The sequence below is a fragment of the Osmerus mordax genome, chromosome 19 (assembly GCF_038355195.1).
Source record: "Osmerus mordax isolate fOsmMor3 chromosome 19, fOsmMor3.pri, whole genome shotgun sequence".
NCBI classification, from domain to species: Eukaryota; Metazoa; Chordata; class Actinopteri; order Osmeriformes; family Osmeridae; genus Osmerus; species Osmerus mordax.
Genome location: NC_090068.1, coordinates 10354012 through 10372706, shown reverse-complemented (window position 1 = coordinate 10372706; position 18695 = coordinate 10354012). Strand labels below are relative to the sequence as shown.

At 50.2% G+C, this 18695-nt stretch overlaps 1 protein-coding gene across 1 annotated transcript in view; it reads right to left on the bottom strand.

Moving 5' to 3' along the window:
• Window positions 1-17659, bottom strand: part of LOC136963084 (neuronal migration protein doublecortin-like) — a 33080-nt gene extending 15421 nt beyond the window's left edge. Inside the window, 5 exon segments of the mRNA XM_067257088.1 lie at window positions 11733-12070; window positions 17181-17182; window positions 17281-17414; window positions 17416-17520; window positions 17523-17659. Of these exon segments, the coding sequence (XP_067113189.1) occupies window positions 11733-12070; window positions 17181-17182; window positions 17281-17414; window positions 17416-17520; window positions 17523-17648 (705 nt within the window). The 5' untranslated portion in view covers window positions 17649-17659.
• Window positions 17660-18695: the final 1036 nt, after the last annotated feature.

Sequence of the window (18695 nt, the reverse complement as noted above, 5' to 3'; positions counted from 1 at the left end):
GCTACTTTCTAGAATGACACGATTCCAAACAATAGCTGACAGCCCCAGATGCCTGACACATAAAGACCAGAGGATTAGTAGGTACCAGGAGTGGAGTCAGTGTACTACCCCACATTGCTTTCTCGCGACAAAAAAGCAAATGTGCCCTCAAGTTGGAGGAAACACATCTCACCCGTAGACACAAATCTAATCTGCCGTCTAAGAATCAGTGGAATAACTTGACCCAATTACCTAGGCCCAGACACTTTGCCTTGTAAGGAATTCATTTTCAAGGACAAAATAGTTGCCTGTAGCCAAGCTGAGAACAAGCACAATAGATCACTTTCAAGAGGATCATGTTACAAAGAGAAGCCATACATTCAACAGTATACTCTATCCTTATTCTGCAGGGGGGATATGATTCATGTTACACAAACCAAGAAGAACAGTTAGATGGATGTGTCTGTCTGCCTACAGCAAACAGCAGACAAGTGATGATTCACAGCCTGAAAATGGCCACTGCATCTGCAGCAACACTCACAAATATATCAGTTACAATCCCTCCCTATGCCAGGAGTTATCACTGAAACCTTTCTCTCGGCTTTGTTTTTCAAGCCACGTTTAAGGAGAGGAATTCTCAATGAAAAGCAAAATAATTATGCATTTGTAGCAGCAAGGACAGAAAAAGCCCTCTTCTGCTCTAAACCATTTTGGTTTGAGGAACAAAGCAAGCGTTTTTGGGTCCCGAGTGTAGCAAAGTGAGATGGCTGTGCCTCAGCTCCTGTCTCTGACCTTCAGTTCTGAGCCAAATCAGACCGGCAGCAGGAAACAGCATCTCCTCCATATGCAATCTACAATCTTCCTCCTCCTCACCACAGCCTCAGGCTTTGTTTCCATTTAAGAAGGCCTCCATTACCATTTCACTGTGGAACTAAGGACTGATGAGCTCCAAGATATCTCTCTCTCTCACTCTCTCTCTCTATCTATCTCTTTCTCATTTACTCTCCCCATCTCCCCCACCCCTGCCTGGACACCATCCCTGCCGTTGCCCCAAGCAACCATGTTAATATAACTCCTTGTGGGAGCAATGCAGAGCAATTACAGCATTTTGGGAGAGGGCGGGTAGGGAGGAAAGGAGGGGGGGGGGTGTAATCAGGATGGGTGGTGACACTTGTCTCGCACGTGTAGTGGGATCACACTTATCTCCCAAACACTTGAGACAGAAAACGAGTGTCAAAGGAGAAATCTGTGAAGCCACATACCGAATACAGCCATTATCAGAGGCCTCTTATTAAAAACAGATGCCAGCGTTGGTAGTAGACATGTCTTATCTGCACCACGGGCAGCAGCTGTGATGCAGCACTGTTTCCACTGTGAATTACGCGTTCCACTCGGTTTAATAGAGGTGTTCCGTTTATAAAGCAACAGTCACCAGATCTGCACCAGAATGCAGATTCCCTGCAGAGGGTTGATCATCTTGAGGGGAGATCCACTGTGTTATTGGGGACATTCCTTGGTATGCCAGCATGAAAGCCCAGTGGATAAACTTGCACCTTGTGACCAGCCCCAGAGGCTGCAGGGCTGTAGTAGTCTGTGATTAACTTACCAGCAGAGCAACAGTCTTCCATCCACTGCAGCTCTCTCCAAGATTTCTCTCTGTCTCTCTCCTTCCTCTCCCTCCCTCCCTCCCCCTCCCTCCCGCCCGCCCGCCCCTCCCTCCCCCTCACTCTCTCTCTGTCTCTCGTAGCAAGAGACAGGGGAGAGAGAGGCGATCTATCTCCAGAGCCAGGCAGCCATGCTAAATCATCTCAGCAGGTCCTCCAGGAGCAATTGATCAACATCTCACATTCAGTCATGCTTCTGCCTCCATACACACGGTGGGACATCCAGAAACAAAACAAAGTGGCGTGTGAAATATTAAAGCCCTGAACATGGGATCTGGGGTCCGGCAGGGCGAACACTGCGGTGGTTTCTGCTGCACCGAGCTTATCCCGAGGTAGAGGAGGGGTTAGAGGGGGGTAAGGGCCGGGGGGGCGGGGGGGGGGGGGGGTAAGGGCTGGGGGGGGGGGGGGTATGCTTGCAGAGGCGTGACGGGAGTTTAGTGGTTAGACAGGTGGAAGCTAGAGTTGGGTAGAGTGTTTGAGGAAGCGAAATAAGAAAAAGGCACAACCGACCCATATCCAGTTAGATTTTTCCACTGAAGGCTGTGAGCCGCTGTTTGCAGCCAAGTGAGAGAATGTAACTTTGGGGATGAATACCTGGGCAGAAACGGTAGCTGGCCATGCTCCACTGCCCTCGGGCTAACTCCCGCCGTCTCTCCCTCCCTCTGCAGCCGCACCAACATGATCGATAGTGTGAGCTCTGAAGCCTGCATAAAACAGGCCATTTTCATCCTCCCCAATATCCCAGGTTTTCCTCAGACCACTGGGTGATAAAGCACATGCGCTTCTTTCTCTTATTGATTCTGGTTAAGGTAAAAAAATCGACGTGCTTCGTCCTTTAATGGCTGTGTTCTTCAAATGCTCAGCCAAATGCATTTCTACCTATCGCAGTCTGGCTAACTCTGAGTGGATCACAGCCCTCACACCCTATAACTGAAGGGTCTCACTCTCACATCACAGTGACAGCATTGTCCAGACAGCACAATGAAAAAGAGATTATTTCACATTAGTGTGCGTAGCAACAGCCCTGGGAGGAGAAACCCAGGACAATTCCTCAAAGTTCCCAGTCAGCTCTTTAACAGCTAAACAGGTTTTCTGGACCAGAGATTTGGGAAAAGGATCGGGTGAGTCAGCAATGAAGGACACTGAAACAGTGTTTCTTCCCAAATTCTTCCACTATCTTCACTTCCACATTTTTTGGACGTATCAAAGTGCCTTTTATCATAACACTGGGGTCTAGTCATTGTGATACGTCATATTAAAAGGGTAGAATCTCCTTGAAAATGCAAGAAAACGTCTTATGTGAACATAGAATGGAAAGTCATAATCTCTGATTCAGGAGCCCTGACGCAGAGCCACACATTCTTAGCGGCTTCCAGAAACATATATTTTTAACTGAATGCCCTTATCTGTCCCAGCTGTCATCTGTGTGCTTTCTCGGGAAGCTAGGGAGGAGGCCTGTGATATTTTGGGGCGACTAGCACTTTGAAGAGAGAGAAAAGGCTGTGAAGAGCTTCGTTTGCCGGGTTTAAGGATAAGACAGGCCCGTGGAAAGCAAGGATTAACTGGATTATGTAGCAACACCGTGGGTGTACACACACATCAAAAAATGCACATTCTGAGTCACTGCTCTGAAAACTTCCTAAAAGTGCCTCAAAGCTGAGGCCACGATGATATTGCAAATTCTCTGCAAGGGCAGATAAAACATTTTATATAATGAGCTCAGGTTAGGTTAGGGACAGAGGTAAACAGACACTATCGAGTTTAAACAAGTGCTCGTCTCATGTTCAATAGAATGGGCGCTTCAGAAGCTTTTGTGAAACTTTTTGTCTCAGTAGAAAAGGTTGTTCCTCATGTTAGTGAAAGACAACTAAGCTAGGAACCATCCCTGCCCACCCGCTCGATATCCTGTGCATTGTCACTGTTATGTACCGTCTGGGAGGGACTTCAGCTAGAAGCACAATGAATTTGGGTTCCATCGAAAAAAGGATTTCTGGGAGTCTGTTGGCTGAGTGGTGAGGGAATCGGGCTAGTAATCCGAAGGTTGCCAGTTCAATTCCCGGTCATGCCAACTGACGTTGTGTCCTTGGGCAAGGCACTTCACCCTACTTGCCTCGGGGGAATGTCCCTGTACTTACTGTAAGTCGCTCTGGATAAGAGCGACTTAAATGACTAAATGTAAATGTAAATGTAGGCAAGGGGATACCTGTTCCTCCAGCATTTACACAACAGCAATGTCCAGAGCTGAAAATGCTGCTCTAATGTGTTACATTGGGGATGAAGACAAAACGGCCAAAATGGGAGATGAGAGAATTGAGTGTCTATATTCAACTGACTGACACCTAACAGGGCAGTGGGCTGGGGAGGGAGGGGGGTGGGGTGAGTGCTGGCATGGTGGCGTGTGGGGGTGTATAGTGCCACTGGAGGTCGGCTCCCCAGCCTCTTCGTGGTGGGTTTGGACGAGTAAAAACGACGCTTTTCATCTTAGCTCGCTGTGAGGTGTCTCAGCGGGGGCGATAGTGCTGCAGCAGTTACTGCAGGCTACGTGCTAGACAGGGGAGGCTTGCTCACGGTACACACCGGGTACAGAGACTCAAGATTGGACATAGGTAACAGTACCCGCCCCCCATCTCCTCCATATCTCCTTACAGCGGGTCACATGATCCCCCCCCCCCCCCCCCTCCGTGTGGGTTGTAAACAGTCAGGATAATTACTTACTGCAATAACACAACATCGACAACGGGTCACACAGACACACACAGACACACACACAGTAATCACTGTTCAGGTAGCACAGAAGAAGACATGATACCCTCTACCTTTGTTACTGATGCTGGTCAGGTGGTAATGTGATAGGGTCCGCTTGGGAACGCATTACTGCTGAATGAGGTGTAGAAGAGGGGCCATGCCAGCACCATGGACAGCACACAGAGCCCTCCGCCCATCCAGACCCAGGCTGACCTCCTCTGGATGCTGCCTGCTAACTCAGTTCCTCTGTATTAGTGAGGTTCAGGCGGAGGGGGAGAACGCGGGCAGGGCCTGTCACAGCTTATTGGGGTTGTGGCTGTTATGACGTTCCAGTCCCTCAGGTTTGATTGTATCTGTCTGGCAGACAGTACTAAAACATCTCCGAATCTCAATCAAGTCAAGAAAAACCCTCGCGGAATACATCTCTTGTCGAAATAATGACAACATGGCAAGAGATGTTTCTTTCAAACAAGGTTTACGGGGTCATGTCTTTTCCCCTGGTAAACTGAGCTGCTTCACCACACATCCCGCCTCCACAGTCAGCAGGAGAGGTGCAGCCCTCTCCTGCCCACGTTACTCCTCTCTCTCCCCACCCCCCTCTCTCCCCAGCTAGCAGTTCCTTTCCCTGGGGCTCATCCCCTCGACCAGATCCAGCCCATTCTCAGTCTCCCACCCCTGCAGCAGTGTTCCCGGCCGGCCGGATGAGCCAGGCTGCAGCCAGACCTGGCCCAGTCATGGAGGCCAGCTGGAGGCTGATGTTCCCCTGGCCCGAGGAGCGGGCATCACAGCCGTGATGTCACTAATAGGCTCCAAATGCCCCCTCAGCCTCCTCCAGCTTCACGCTGCTGCCTGTCTCTATGGAAACAGGCTATTGGGGGGTGGGGGGGTGGCTGTTGTGACTGATGTGGCTGTGGTGTTATTAGATTGGGCTCACACCCCCTCCACCCACTGCCCAGGTTGTGGTCACTGATGTGGAGAAGATAAGAGGAGAGGGGGGGGGGGGAGAAGGAAGCGCCAGACGCCGGCTGAAATGTCTGATCAGGATGCTGCATCATGGGAGCCACGCCCCTTTGTCAGCTCATCCATCTTTCTCTCCCTTATTTCCTGTAGTAGTACTCTGGCAGTTACTGAACATGGGTGCATTTATGTGTGTGCGTGTGTGCGTGTGTGTGTGTGTGTGTGTTTGAGCATGTGTGTGCCAGCAGTGTAATGTACATCTGATGGGGTGAAATGGTTCCGCAGTAAGACGCATATGGTGGGGGGGGGGGGAGGTGGCGGGGTGGAGGCGGGGTGGAGCCTGTGAGACCACAATGTACAGAATGTAAAGAGCAAACTCAGCGCATTGCACACACAGCCATTGTCATGGACACAGAGTCCATCACTGCAGAGTAAATCACCATGACAACCGCCTCCGCCGCATGCCTTGCAAAACCAAACCTTCCCCCGTGGCGGAGAAGCAGACAGAGAGAAAGAGAGAGAGATAGGAAGGAGGAGAGGGAGAGAGCGAGCCTTGGTACCACCACGGAGGACCACGTCTCCACGCCTTGGAATGGACTGATCCACATTCAATGCAGGACTGAACTTGACTTCTGCAGGATACTAAATGTATGCCATCCTGTACCTTTCACTCTCTACTGCAAACGTACACCTACTGTACAGAAGACAATCACAACGTTACCTTGTGCGAGGAGAGTGAATGAACAGAGAGTTAATAGAGTGCAAATTTGCATCTTTAGTGCCTCTTTGACAGGAATCGGTTTAAAAGACATATGGCAAACCTCTGCACAGGACCTTGAGGCAGTAATGAGCTCTCTAAATCCAGTTACAAAGCACAGCACTCGCCACATCCCTGAAAGACACTCCAGACATTCAAAAACTGAATAACCATTCCCCTTGGGAGGAGATAACCAAACGCTTCCTGTGTAAGTTCCCAATAACAGCCATAGTTTGCAGCAATATGCTAATTCTAATCAAGGGCATACCCCAAATGCACCTGTTCACTGAGAACAGTCCAGTAAAAAGGACTGTGCCAATCACAGTCACTTTACAATACAGGCACCTCGGTTAAGAAGAATGGGCACAAAATGGCTGCCAGTGAAAGCCTCTCTTCTCTCTAATGTACCCCTGCAGGGATGCTGAGGGGGAATGAGGGAATTTACTTCAGCTCTATAGACAAAGGGGATAATTATTTCCCCTGCGCTGAATATAAAACATCCTAAATTGCTGTCTTTCAAGACCAATAATGCACCAAAGACCCTGTCATCCCACCCTCATCTCCCTGGGCTTGAAAGCAGAAGCAGTTATGGGGAAAATTGGGGCTATTTTCTTGTACTGACAGCAAGAGGGGTGGATCTTCACACTGTTAAAAGAAGTGTAGAGGTTTTCCTTCAAGGACAAATCAAGCTGAGAAGGACTAAATATCCACATCACTGCAATATATTTATTGTCAGCTCTCTTTTCCATTTTCCTGCCCTCCTCTCTCTCTTTCTCTCTAACTCTCTCCACGACTCTCTCTCTCTCTCTCTCTCTCTCTCTCTCTCTCTCTCTCTCTCTCTCTCTCTCTCACTCTCTCGTCTCTCTCTCTCTCTTCTCTCTCTCTCTCTCTCTCTCTCTCTCTCTCTCTCTCTCTCTCTCTCTCTCTCTCTCTCTCTCTCTCTCTCTCTCTCTCTCTCTCTCTCTCTGTGTCTCTCTCTATGACTCGTCTCTCTCTCTATGACTTTGTGTCTCTCTATATGACTCTAGTCTCTCTCTATATGACTCTGTCTCTCTCTCTCTCTATGACTCGTCTCGAGTCAGAGATGCCGGTGCAAGCAGTGAACCCAGTGAACCCACACACACACTTACACACTTACACATAGCTACACGCACCGGGACACTGAACACACGTACTGATACGGCAGACCCACAGGATGTGGCGACTGACAGGCCAGTCCACACCAGCTGGGCTCTCTTTGTGCCTTGGATGTGGTCTCCTAGCAACCGTCCCACCAGCTGTCGGAGAAGAAGGGGGAAGAGGAGGAACGGTGCAGGATCTGGGAGGGGCTGGCACTGCATCAACACCCCCCCTCTACCAGACCACCACATCTCAGCCTGCGCTCTGCAGTCGGCGTTCTGCAGTCGGCGCTCTGCAGTCCACAGCCTCCCCAGCTCAGCACACAAAGAGCAAAAATACTACACAAACGCCGTCGCACACACACCGACACACACAACAACACACCCCACTGCTGCAGGGGGGAAGTGTGCATCACAATGAGGCTACCAGCGGATGACACGTCTTCCGTGATGGATTGAGAGCGTTCAACAGAGAATGACATGGACATCAGAGGCGTGGACCTGAACAGAGTTAATACATAGTTACCGGGCTGGTTGACACATGGTTAGTGTGTGTGTGTGGGTGTGTGTTTGTGCTGGATCAAAGGCAAATGTGTGGGTTTGACATGGTTGCCATAAACTGAACTTGACATGCACACACACACACACAGTACAGCCTATGCCTGAATGGCACATGCAGTCATGTTCATCGTTAAAATCAGTATGAGAGATGCATTTTCATAAAAAATTACAGTTTTTCACAATTGCTAAAACACATTCTTGAAACAGTCACCCATTTTCTCAAACTGTAAACACAAAACCTCAATTTCAAGCACTATTTACAAAACCTCTGAATTCTCTTGCAAAATGAAACTTTCGCCTCAAAACAGATTTACCTGTGCTCAAAATCAAACACTGCTCATCATAAACAAAGTGATCAAAATGATATACACTATCAAGCAGTCAGTAAACAATACACAAAAAAATTGAAAACCATTGTTCAAAACATATAGTTCTCAAGGAGAAGTACATTTTTACGTAATCTCAAAACAAATTTCATATTTATCCGTCATTGTCTTTTGATGAACAACAACATGTTCTATCATAGTAGCTCAAAATGTATCATAAATTACTACTCTACTTTGCTCTTTGCAATTTTTTTTGTTCTTTCTCCTCCTTGTACCCTATACAGTACTGTACCCTGCATCTCACTACTCACAACTCACTCTTGTTCTTGTTGATATGAACCTGCAACCAGTTCAAAATCTATTGAGCAGTCAGTACTGTTACTGTAACAAATGGAAAGCACAATGTTCAGGGCCATACAATGTGTTCATTGTACAGTATACAGCCTACAATGCACTGTACTACAGTAAAAGGGACACAAATCTAAGGAGTAAACATGTGATCAATGTGCTTCTTCTTGTCTTTGGGCTGGGTCAGGCCAGAGCACTTCGTCGACATCACAAGCAATATTTTCCCACCTTCAACAACCTGTTTGCTCTCTGAACTGGCTTATATTGGTTGTGTCACATCATTTGAAAAAAGTTAAATCAATTTTGAGTGGTTGTGTTTTGTCAATGACATGTTTTCTCTATTTGTATTTGATTGTTGCCATTTGTGTTTACCAGTATGGATGACATGTGCATTAGGGTGCAAGAATGTGTTTTGAGAATGAGATGTGTTTAGAGTTTTTGCTGAAACGTCTATGTGAGATCTGCAAATTGTGTTTACCATGTGAAATGGTTTAAGGTATTGACAACAGACTGCACAATTAGCTACATGAGTTCAAGCAACTGAGAACTTTGTGCCTTCCAGCAGCTCGTGAACTTCTGACACCGTCTGTTGTTTGAGGAGAGATCTCCGCCTCTTGTGTGTGGGCCCAGAGGCAGGCTCATCTCAGAGACCCAGCACACAGGGTGGGGAGAAGGTTATGACCGTAGGCTGTTTGTAGTTATGCAGGTTTACTGACAGCCTACTGAGGACGGTGTGTTCGCTTGACCAAGACCCTAGACAGTGTTAGTTAGCTTGACCAAGACCCTAGACAGTGTTAGTTAGCTTGACCAAGACCCTAGACAGTGTTAGTTAGCTTGACCAAGACCCTAGACAGTGTTAGTTAGCTTGACCAAGGCCCTAGACAGTGTTAGTTAGCTTGACCAAGGCCCTAGACAGTGTTAGTTAGCTTGACCAAGACCCTAGACAGTGTTAGTTAGCTTGACCAAGGCCCTAGACAGTGTTAGTTAGCTTGACCAAGGCCCTAGACAGTGTTAGTTAGCTTGACCAAGGCCCTAGACAGTGTTAGTTAGCTTGACCAAGACCCGATACAGTGTTAGTTAGCTTGACCAAGGCCTTAGAGGGTTTTTTTCTCTCTATCTACAGAGTGCAGCTATGCCCCGCCTAATCCCAGGGATTGTGATGAGGGCGTTATTGGAATATGTATGAGGAAACAACCGACTGAGTGAGATCAGTCTCTTTTCCTTTCAATCAGCCCAGACACAGAGGTGTGGAGGTCTGACTGGTCCCCACAGGCAGCCGGGGGGGCAGGCCGGGGGGGCAGTGGGGGGCTTCCTGAGCGGGCGCACCGTGGCCCCCAGATGCATGTGATGGCAGATAGAATCAGAGTGTTCCAGACACGGAGGATTAGGACCCGTTTAGGCATATCAGGGGCGGGCCTGAAGAACAGCTGTGGCCTCTTAGCATGGCCAGGCAGAGCGCTGCCATGTCCAGCCCCTCCTCTCCTCCTCCTCCTCCTCCTCCTCCTCCTCCTCCTCCTCCTCCTCCTCCTCCTCCTCCTCCTCCTCCTCCTCCTCCTCCTCCTCCTCCTCCCCCTCTCCTCCTCCTCCTCCTCCTCCTCCCCCTCTCCTCCTCCTCCTCCCCCCCCTCTGCGCTCCTCCTTACTGTATGAAGGGAGACGGGAGCCGGAAGCACTGAGCTGGCCTGGGCCGTTAGAGAGGAAGACCGAAAAGACTATGAGTCAGACGGAATATTTTATTGATTTGTGTATCTGTCTACTACACTATCCAATCATCTTCCACCGAGTGGTCGGGCCGGCCTGGGGATGGGTGGCGCCTCATAAAAGAATCCCCACGAGAGGTGAGGCCACTTTGAGCTCTCGGAGGATTCCTCAGTGGCATTAGCTCCACCACTGAACGCAGGCCTATAAACCTCTAAGAACCCCTCCGTCAAAGCTGACCCATCGCCTCTGCATACACTAATCACGCCACTTCCTCCTCGACAGGGTAAACACGCATTACGGCTTTGCTCTGGCCGGGATCCAACAAGGAACGCTCAAACTACAAGCTATGAAAATGTTACAGCGCCTGATCATAAAACACCCCGAGAGAACATTACCTGATGGGTTGGGAACTGTCTGTTTATGTCTAGAAACCTTTTAAAAATTTTCTCTTCCACACACAGCCGGGAGGTCCTCCCTGCGCACAACATAGCCCAGTTGGCACACAGATGTTGGCCTAAATGACAGTCATTTGTCACAGTTGTCCCATAGTGTGTGTGGAATGTGAGAGTCCCAGTGTGCCACAGACTAATGAATACAGTCACTCGTTCGGGGAGTCAGGTGGCTGAGCGGTTAGGGAAGCGGGCTAGTAATCAGAAGGTTGCCAGTTCGATTCCCGGCCGTGCCAAATGACGTTGTGTCCTTGGGCAAGGCACTTCACCCTACTTGCCTCAGGGGGAATGTCCCTGTACTTACTGTAAGTCGCTCTGGATAAGAGCGTCTGCTAAATGACTGAATGTAAATGTTTGGAAGGGTGAGGGGAGGCTATGACCGCAGAGAGGCTTCTAACCCCTCTTCTCCTTTAGACACACTGAACCACCGGTGCTCTGCTCGACCATGTAGGTCTGCCCGAGAGTGGCTACCGAGAAAGTTAAAAAGGGCTGTGGTTTTCATTGTTCTGTTAAAGGACAGTCGTGGATAATGACAGGTATGTACACACTCCCCTTGCCCCGGAATATCATTCCCTGACAAAGGTAACCACTGGGGAGGAAGTGTTCCGAGAGGCTGAAACCCACAAGCACCTGAGGTTTGTCAGGTGACTGTCCGCTGTGTCAGCGATCTTCTCGGCATCACTGATCAAGAGATTTGGACAACAAACACATGCCATGATACTTGTGTCTGTATTGTGATACTACTGTTAGCTTCCCTTTACTGTGTTTCTAGTGAATGGTTTACATGATCATTTCCATAGATATTAAAGACGATGGTTTCTCTCTTTGATCCTGAGGGCAGTGGTTTCTCGGTCAGCGTGGGTGTGTGTGGGTGCTTTGTCCTGACGTCTGACCACCAAGGTGGCGTATTGTCTCATTTTGCTTTGATCCTTTTCTAAAGACCCACTATAAAGCAGGTGACTGGGTGATTTTCAGATGCCCAACATTCTCAGGCCTATACATGAACCTGCACCGGTCCTATCCTGACTGAGGAGTTGTGGCGTGAGGGGTGAGTGTGTGGAGCCCAGGTGACGGGGGGAGCAGGGCGTGTCGGGGGGGGGGGGGGGGGGGGGCAGGGGCGTGACCTACCTGCTTGCCGTCCAGGGTGTAGATCTTCTTGACCACGCCGCTCTCCAGCTTGATGGCATCCGTGATGTCGGTCAGCACCTGGTCGAAGGAGTGCGCCGTCTTCTTGTTGAGCAGCACGCGCACCGCCTTGCGAGGCTTTACGCCGCTGCGCATCACCGTCACCAGCTTGGGCCGGACAAACTCCTTGCCCTCTCGGGCCTCGCCGGTCGCCTTGCTGGCCAGGGACTGCAGGTTCTTCTGGCTGGCCGAGGCCTTCACGTTCACCGACCAGTTGGGGTTGACGTTCTTGGTGTAGTCCACCTTCTTGTAGAAGTTCTCCGAGGCGCAGACGTAGCTTTCTCCTGGAGGGGCGGGAGGGCAGAGTTGTGAGGTGAGAAAAATGCTCCTCGCAGGTTGGAAAACGAGCAGGTCAGCTTTGTTTGGCATCTAGAAACCACAGTACTACTTATTGCCAACTCCCTGAGGAGAGGTTGACATAAACAGGAAGACAAGTTATTTGAGACTTCCAGGCTAAAAGGCAGTAGCCTGTGGATTGAATATCAGATAATAGCAGATCACATTCACAGCTTCAGTGAAGAGCAAAGTATAATGCATACATTATTGATGTCATATATATGATTTCGATAACAGAGCCATGATTCCAAGTTTCAACCACGAACTCTGCAGGCTCACTCCACCAGAACAGGTGCTGTGTTGACAAACTAGAAGTCACTGTCCTAGTTTGTAGCTAAAGTGGGACACCGAAGGCCTCCACCCTCTCCGAAATTGCATCAGAATCTCCCCTGACCTGATCCACAGCAGGGACGCGATACATTGAACCTTCTCCTATCATCAAACAGCAGGAGCATCCTGGGCCTTTACAGATATGACATTCAGCAACGGAATGAAGCAATCAGAGGAATGGATTGATCTCTCTTTTCCTCGCACTCTCTCTCTCTCTCTAACACACTCACGCACACACTACTGCAGTGTCATAGTCTGACATGAGCACTTCACAAGCCACGAGTACAGCCATGCAAGCAGCATCACTACTAACCAGCGCAACACTGGGTCCTGCAGCACTGAGGTATCAGATTCTCTCCCTAGCTCAGCCCATTAAGTAATCACCTAAGTCAATGTGGAGCAAGCCACTGTTTGCCCTACTTTTTAAGTCATTGTGCTGACCGGTACAATGCCAAAACTGAGGTGACATCACCTCCAGGGAATAGCTCAGCAAGATAGTGGGTGTAACCGGACCCGGGTATGCTAGGTTTCATCTCTCCAGGGTCAGCTGGTTTTGTCTGAGGACTGCTGGTAGGAACCCTGATGAGGAACCGGGGCTGTGGGAGACTATGTCTATGAGGAGCAGGTCTAAAACACGGCCCTGAGGCGGAGGAAGAGCGGTCCAGTTCAGCCAGGGTCTGGAGGCAGAGGAAACGGGAGGACGGATGAGGCCTGTCACACTGAGAGGAAGAGTCTGAAAGGAAGACAGATCGACTGGGATACCAGGAGCGAGAGCTTTGAGACCATCAGTGATGTGCAGCTGGTGATGAGCGCTGGGGGCACAGAAGGGCAACACTCCACAGAGGACACACAGGACAGGGGCCGCGCGGCAGCTCTCAGGCAGGCAGTTTGGAAACGGGCGCAGGGCTACCATCTCTTGGTGATGTGTGTCTATGTGTGGGCGGCTGTAGGCGTGAGGCAGCCAGTTTCGGCGCATACAGTGAATTGTTTCTTCACATCGTTCATGTGAGATGACTGGTTTTTTGTAGACTTACAGACACAAAATAGGCCCACACTGCTGTCATTGCATTGCAATTTCCATAAATAGGTACTATATGTACATGTGTAGATCATTTAGCAGTCCACTGTAGGGTTACTGGTGCCCAAAAAGGGTGATTGTCTTTCTCTCAACACACACATTTGAGTCTTTGCACATCAAAAAATAGTTTTTACAACCAAACCCTGTTTCTCCGTGTTTTAGTTGCTGTTTTTTACTGGAAACATGGCAGCCTTAGTGGGTATTACAGTACTGGGGACAGCTTATTATAAGTAACATGTATGGCTGAAAATTAACATGTATGTCTGAAAATTAACCTACAACATTTTAATAATATCTGACTTGCAATTGTACAGTATTGGACGTATCCTTCCTCAACTGAATTTTAAATCTGTATATAGAGTGGGGCTCTCTGGTGCAGCCAAAAGTCCTACTGTGGCTTGCAGGACTAAGATTCAGCATCTGCTTGGCTCAGCCTAATATAACCTGAGCCCTCCACTGCAGTCTGGCTTTTCTCGAGATGTCCTACTTGGTGTGACCTCCAGACTCAGACACATCCCAAATCCTTCCCATCGCCTTTATCTATTTTTCATATTACCCCTCCATCTTTCCTAAAACTCTCCCCTCCCTATCTTTCCCACTATCCCCTTGATTTCCATTTAACTCCTGTCTCCTCCATCATGTTCCCCTCGACTCGTCTGCTCTAGTCCGGGGAGGGAGGGAGGGAGGGAGGGAGGGAGGGAGGGAGGGAGGGAGGGAGGGAGGGAGGGAGGGAGGGAGAGGGGGAGGCAGGGAGGGAGATGGGTGGGGGGGGGGCAGGCTGGCAGGCAGGATGAGGGGAGGCTGAGACAGGCAGGGATGGCAGGGAGATCCAGAGAACATCAATCAAGCATGAGCAAGCAGTGTTACAGAGCGCACAAAGGAGACTGGGAGAGGAGAACCAGGGAGATATAACTATGCCCAGAATGAGCAGCAGAGTGGCTGAACACACACATAACTACTTGTTTTTTTTGTGCTGTACTGTATACCACTCCCCCTCCACACACACACACACACACACACATTCCCCCCCACCCTCTTTCAGGCAGCTCCCGTGGAAAAGACAATCACCTTATCAAATTAAAACAGGGTTTATCTCTTTGTTTCATTTGCATAATCCCTTCCATTTTCACCACACCCTTCCTTTTGAAGGCCCCCCACCGCCAAGCCTCACACACACACACACACACACACACAAACACACACACAGACACAAACACAAATAGAGTTCTACCCAGAGGCCCAAAGGCTAACAGACCCCCACACTCAGATTGGATAACAATGTTGTTTTGTGTTCTTTCTCATTACAGTTAAAAAAAGACAGACGAGCAAAAATGAGATTAAAACCAAGAGGCTGAGGAAAAAGAGGGATGGTGGAAATGGAGGAAGAGATGAAGTGGAAGCATCCGGGGGGGGGGGGGTGGGGAGATAGAAGTAAACGGAGAGAGGGTGGTGATGGAGTGAGGGATGGAGGAGGCTGGTGAAGGGGGTAGGGATGGAGGGAGGGACAGAGGGTGAACTTCCGGGGGAGGACAAATGAACAGAGCCAATTAGCCAGGGGTGTTTGAGAGTAATTGAAAATAAACGCCCTCCGGGACCGATGGCATTAAGGGAGAGATTTAACAAACACTGGCACTGTAAGAAGCTGAATTCCCGGGTCACGCGAGTCGAAGACTTAAGTAACTGCGTCAGGGTGAAGAGTAAGATGACATCGTTCACAAGGCTTTGGTCTCACTCTAATGGCACCAAAGGTAAAGAACTTAGAACTGAAAAACCTGAATGCCTGGTTTATTGCCTGTATAATAAAACATAGGGCCCATCCCTCCCCCTCCTCCCTTTATGCACCCTCACCATCTTCCCCACATGGCTTTCCTCTGCCTCAATTCCTTCCGCTCTCCACCCCTCCTTTACAGGGACGGCAATGACAAGCCAGAAGAAAAATTAACAGCCGACATTGTAGAAACGTCTGTGGTTCTCAACAAGCAACCAGCTGGTGTCTGGGAGAGATCTCTACCCCCCCCCCCCCCCCACCCCCCCCCCCCCCCCCCCCCCACCCCCCCCCCCCCCGAAACCTGTCACACTCTACAGATTGTTGAGTCACATCCTTTCTGGTAGTTTTACGTAACATACAGCATCTACACTGTATGTACCACACAGTAAATCACATATTCAAGACCGAGTAGCTGACAAGCTTTCAAGAAGGAAGTATTCAAAGCCTTCCCTACCACTGATACCAAACATCTGTGAATAACATTATTAACACGAGGGAGCAGAGCATGAAGCTGCTGTCTAGAGGATCTGTTGGGGAGTGTGTCTGCCTGAGACACAGTGATGACATCAGAGGGAGGGCTCTCTGATGAGGGGCGGAGCTGGGGGTGAAGAGCCGCTTCCAGCTCCGCCCCCTCAGACAGCACGGCCCAGCTCCAGGCTGGAGCAGGGGCCCTGAGGGGATGACCAGGCCCATTTAGACTCCACTTCCCTGCCTCTTGCCTCCTGCCTCCTGTCTCCTGCTCCTGCCTCCTGTCTCCTGCCTCCTGTCTCCTGCCTCCTGTCTCCTGCCTCCTGTCTCCTGCCTCCTGCCTCCTGTCTCCTGCCTCCTGCCTCCTGCCTCCTGCCTCCTGCCTCCTGTCTCCTGCCTCCTGCCTCCTGTCTCCTGCCTCCTGCCTCCTGCCTCCTGTCTCCTGCCTCCTGCTTCCTGCCTCCTGCTTCCTGCCTCCTGCCTCCTGCCTCCTGCCCCCTGTCTCCTGGTTCCTGGTTGCAGACGCAGCAGTTGTGGCTTTGGAACCTGCCAGCCCAGCACTCCCTGATGCCACACTCTCCTCATCCTCAGGGAGGATTCCGACGCGTGTCTGGCCGGGAGGGCTGAGGATCCCTAATAGTAGTGTACGGTTTCACCCAATGAGAGCAGCAGAAAATCCATACACACGCTGGCCAATTAGAGCACGGAGGAAATGTTTATGTCCAATCCTATCAAGGGAGTCATTGTGGAATACATAATGACTACAGCCATCGTTGTTGTCATTGTGGTCATCACGGCCCTCAATCCTTATATTATCCCTATCGTTATCAGCATCATCTAGGGAGCATGTAGGTGGTGGTGATGTCGTGATATAAACCTAGCTAAAGAGTTCTTCATCTCTTCATGGTACTAACCTAGCTGGTGTGATGACACCACGAGAGGTTAGCTCTTGGGTCAACCGCAACCCTGTGGGCCTGGCAGCGCGGGGTGAATCGGCTGGCATGAATTATTGAGGCTTAACGGGATGACTGTACTTGTGCTCACTAACAGAGGTTAGTGGAGTGGTTTAGATGTCTCTGGAGAACACTGGTGAAACTCAGACTAAACATGGTATGAGTACAATAATCTAATATGTAGAGATTCCAGGCGGCTAGACAGGACACACAGATTCTTAATCCCACAATTTTGTCAGTACGGACGGGGCACACAGGCAGCAAGCAGATCCACATGAGCCAACCCCAGACCCCAAAACCCCTTCCCTCTAACCCCCTAGTGTCCAGCCTCTACCCCTTAGCCTGTATTCTTCAGCCTCTGGTCCCTAGCCTCGAGCCCCTATCACGGCCTCTACCCCTTAGCCTGTATTCTTCAGCCCTCTGGTCCCTAGCCTCGAGCCCCCTATCACGGCCTCTACCCCTTAGCCTGTATTCTTCAGCCTCTGGTCCCTAGCCTCGAGCCCCTATCACGGCCTCTACCCCCTTAGCCCTCCATCCCCCTAGTTCCCAGCAACTCACCCTTCCTCCAGCTCGTCCATGGAGACGATCTTGCGCAAGCCGTCGATGGAGAAGATGAAGCGCACGCCCTGCGGCAGGTTGATGTGGTCCGAGAGGGAGCGCGTCAGGTCGGCCAGGAGGGCGTCGAAGGTGCGGGAAGCGTTCCACCGCCACGGCGTACACGATCCCCTTGAAGTAGCGGTCTCCGTTGCGGTAGAAGCGCACCTTCTTGGCCTTCTTCTCGTTGGTGAGGGCCTGGAGGGGGTGCGCGTGCGGTAGAAGCTGCAGTGGGCGCTGTGGGTGGGGCTGGGCAGGCCGTTGGGGCGCCCGCCTCGGGGGGCGCGGGACGTCTTGTCTCGCTCGTCGAAATGGCCGAAGTCCAGCTCCATGGTGACTGAGGTCAGGGGGCGGGGAGGGTCCGTGGATGTGTTCTGATGGTGGTTACCTCTGGGGGGTCTGTTGTTGGGAGAAAACACACCGGAGACACACAGGGATGAGCTAGGGAGACACGGTCATTCGACAAGGTCAAGGAGTGGGTGTAAACACTCTATGTTAGAAGACTTCTTCCCGCTAACTTCCCACAGAACAATATGAACAATATCCCCTTCTTCAGTGAACCTTGATGAGCTGGAGGTCACAGGCAGTAAGTTGACCCCAGCCTCGCCCTGCCTGCCCTCTCCTGAGGGTGTTGTGTTTCTGCAGGATGAAGAGAGCTCAGGCCCAGCCAATCAATTAGAGCCCCCAGCATCGATCGGGCCAACCCCTCGTGGAACCCAAACAAGGAGGTGTGTGTATGTGTGTGTGTGTGTGTGTTTGTGTACGTGTGTGTGTATGTATGTGTGTGTGTATGTGTGTGTGTGTGTGTGTACGTGTGTGTGTGTACGTGTGTGTGTGTATGTGTGTGTGTTCAAGGGCCCTGCCCCTCTCCGTGTTAGTTAACGGTGTGTGAAAGCAACTGGAGAGCTATCTGCTGTGACCGTGCTGTTGTAGAAACAGAAACTCTAGCCTTGTTGAGGAAGAACCCAGGTGAATCGGAGATCAATTTTTCATGACAGGTGCGAACCAGGTGAACTAGGATGTGTGTGACTCACGGAGCTTCTAGAACCTTTCAATAATCCTTAAACAAAACCCAATCTGAAGGTTCATCTTACATGGTTACAGCACGTAGAGCACATTTGTCCTTTACATGTTGTATTGTTCTGAGCCTGCTCTGCCAGTCTGCTCTGTCCTACATTCGGCTGCCCTTGAGAGGAGCGTGGCTAGAAAAGGGCTATTATTAATAACCCTCACTGGATACGAGATATATAGGAGAAACATGTCTCTGAGGAGACAGGAGTTAGTGGTGCATTTTTGTGGTCAAACCAGGATGATGGAAAAAAGGCAGGTACTTTTCCTGAGGTGAGGTTTTTTACGTGGTGGCTGCATCATAGCCGCCC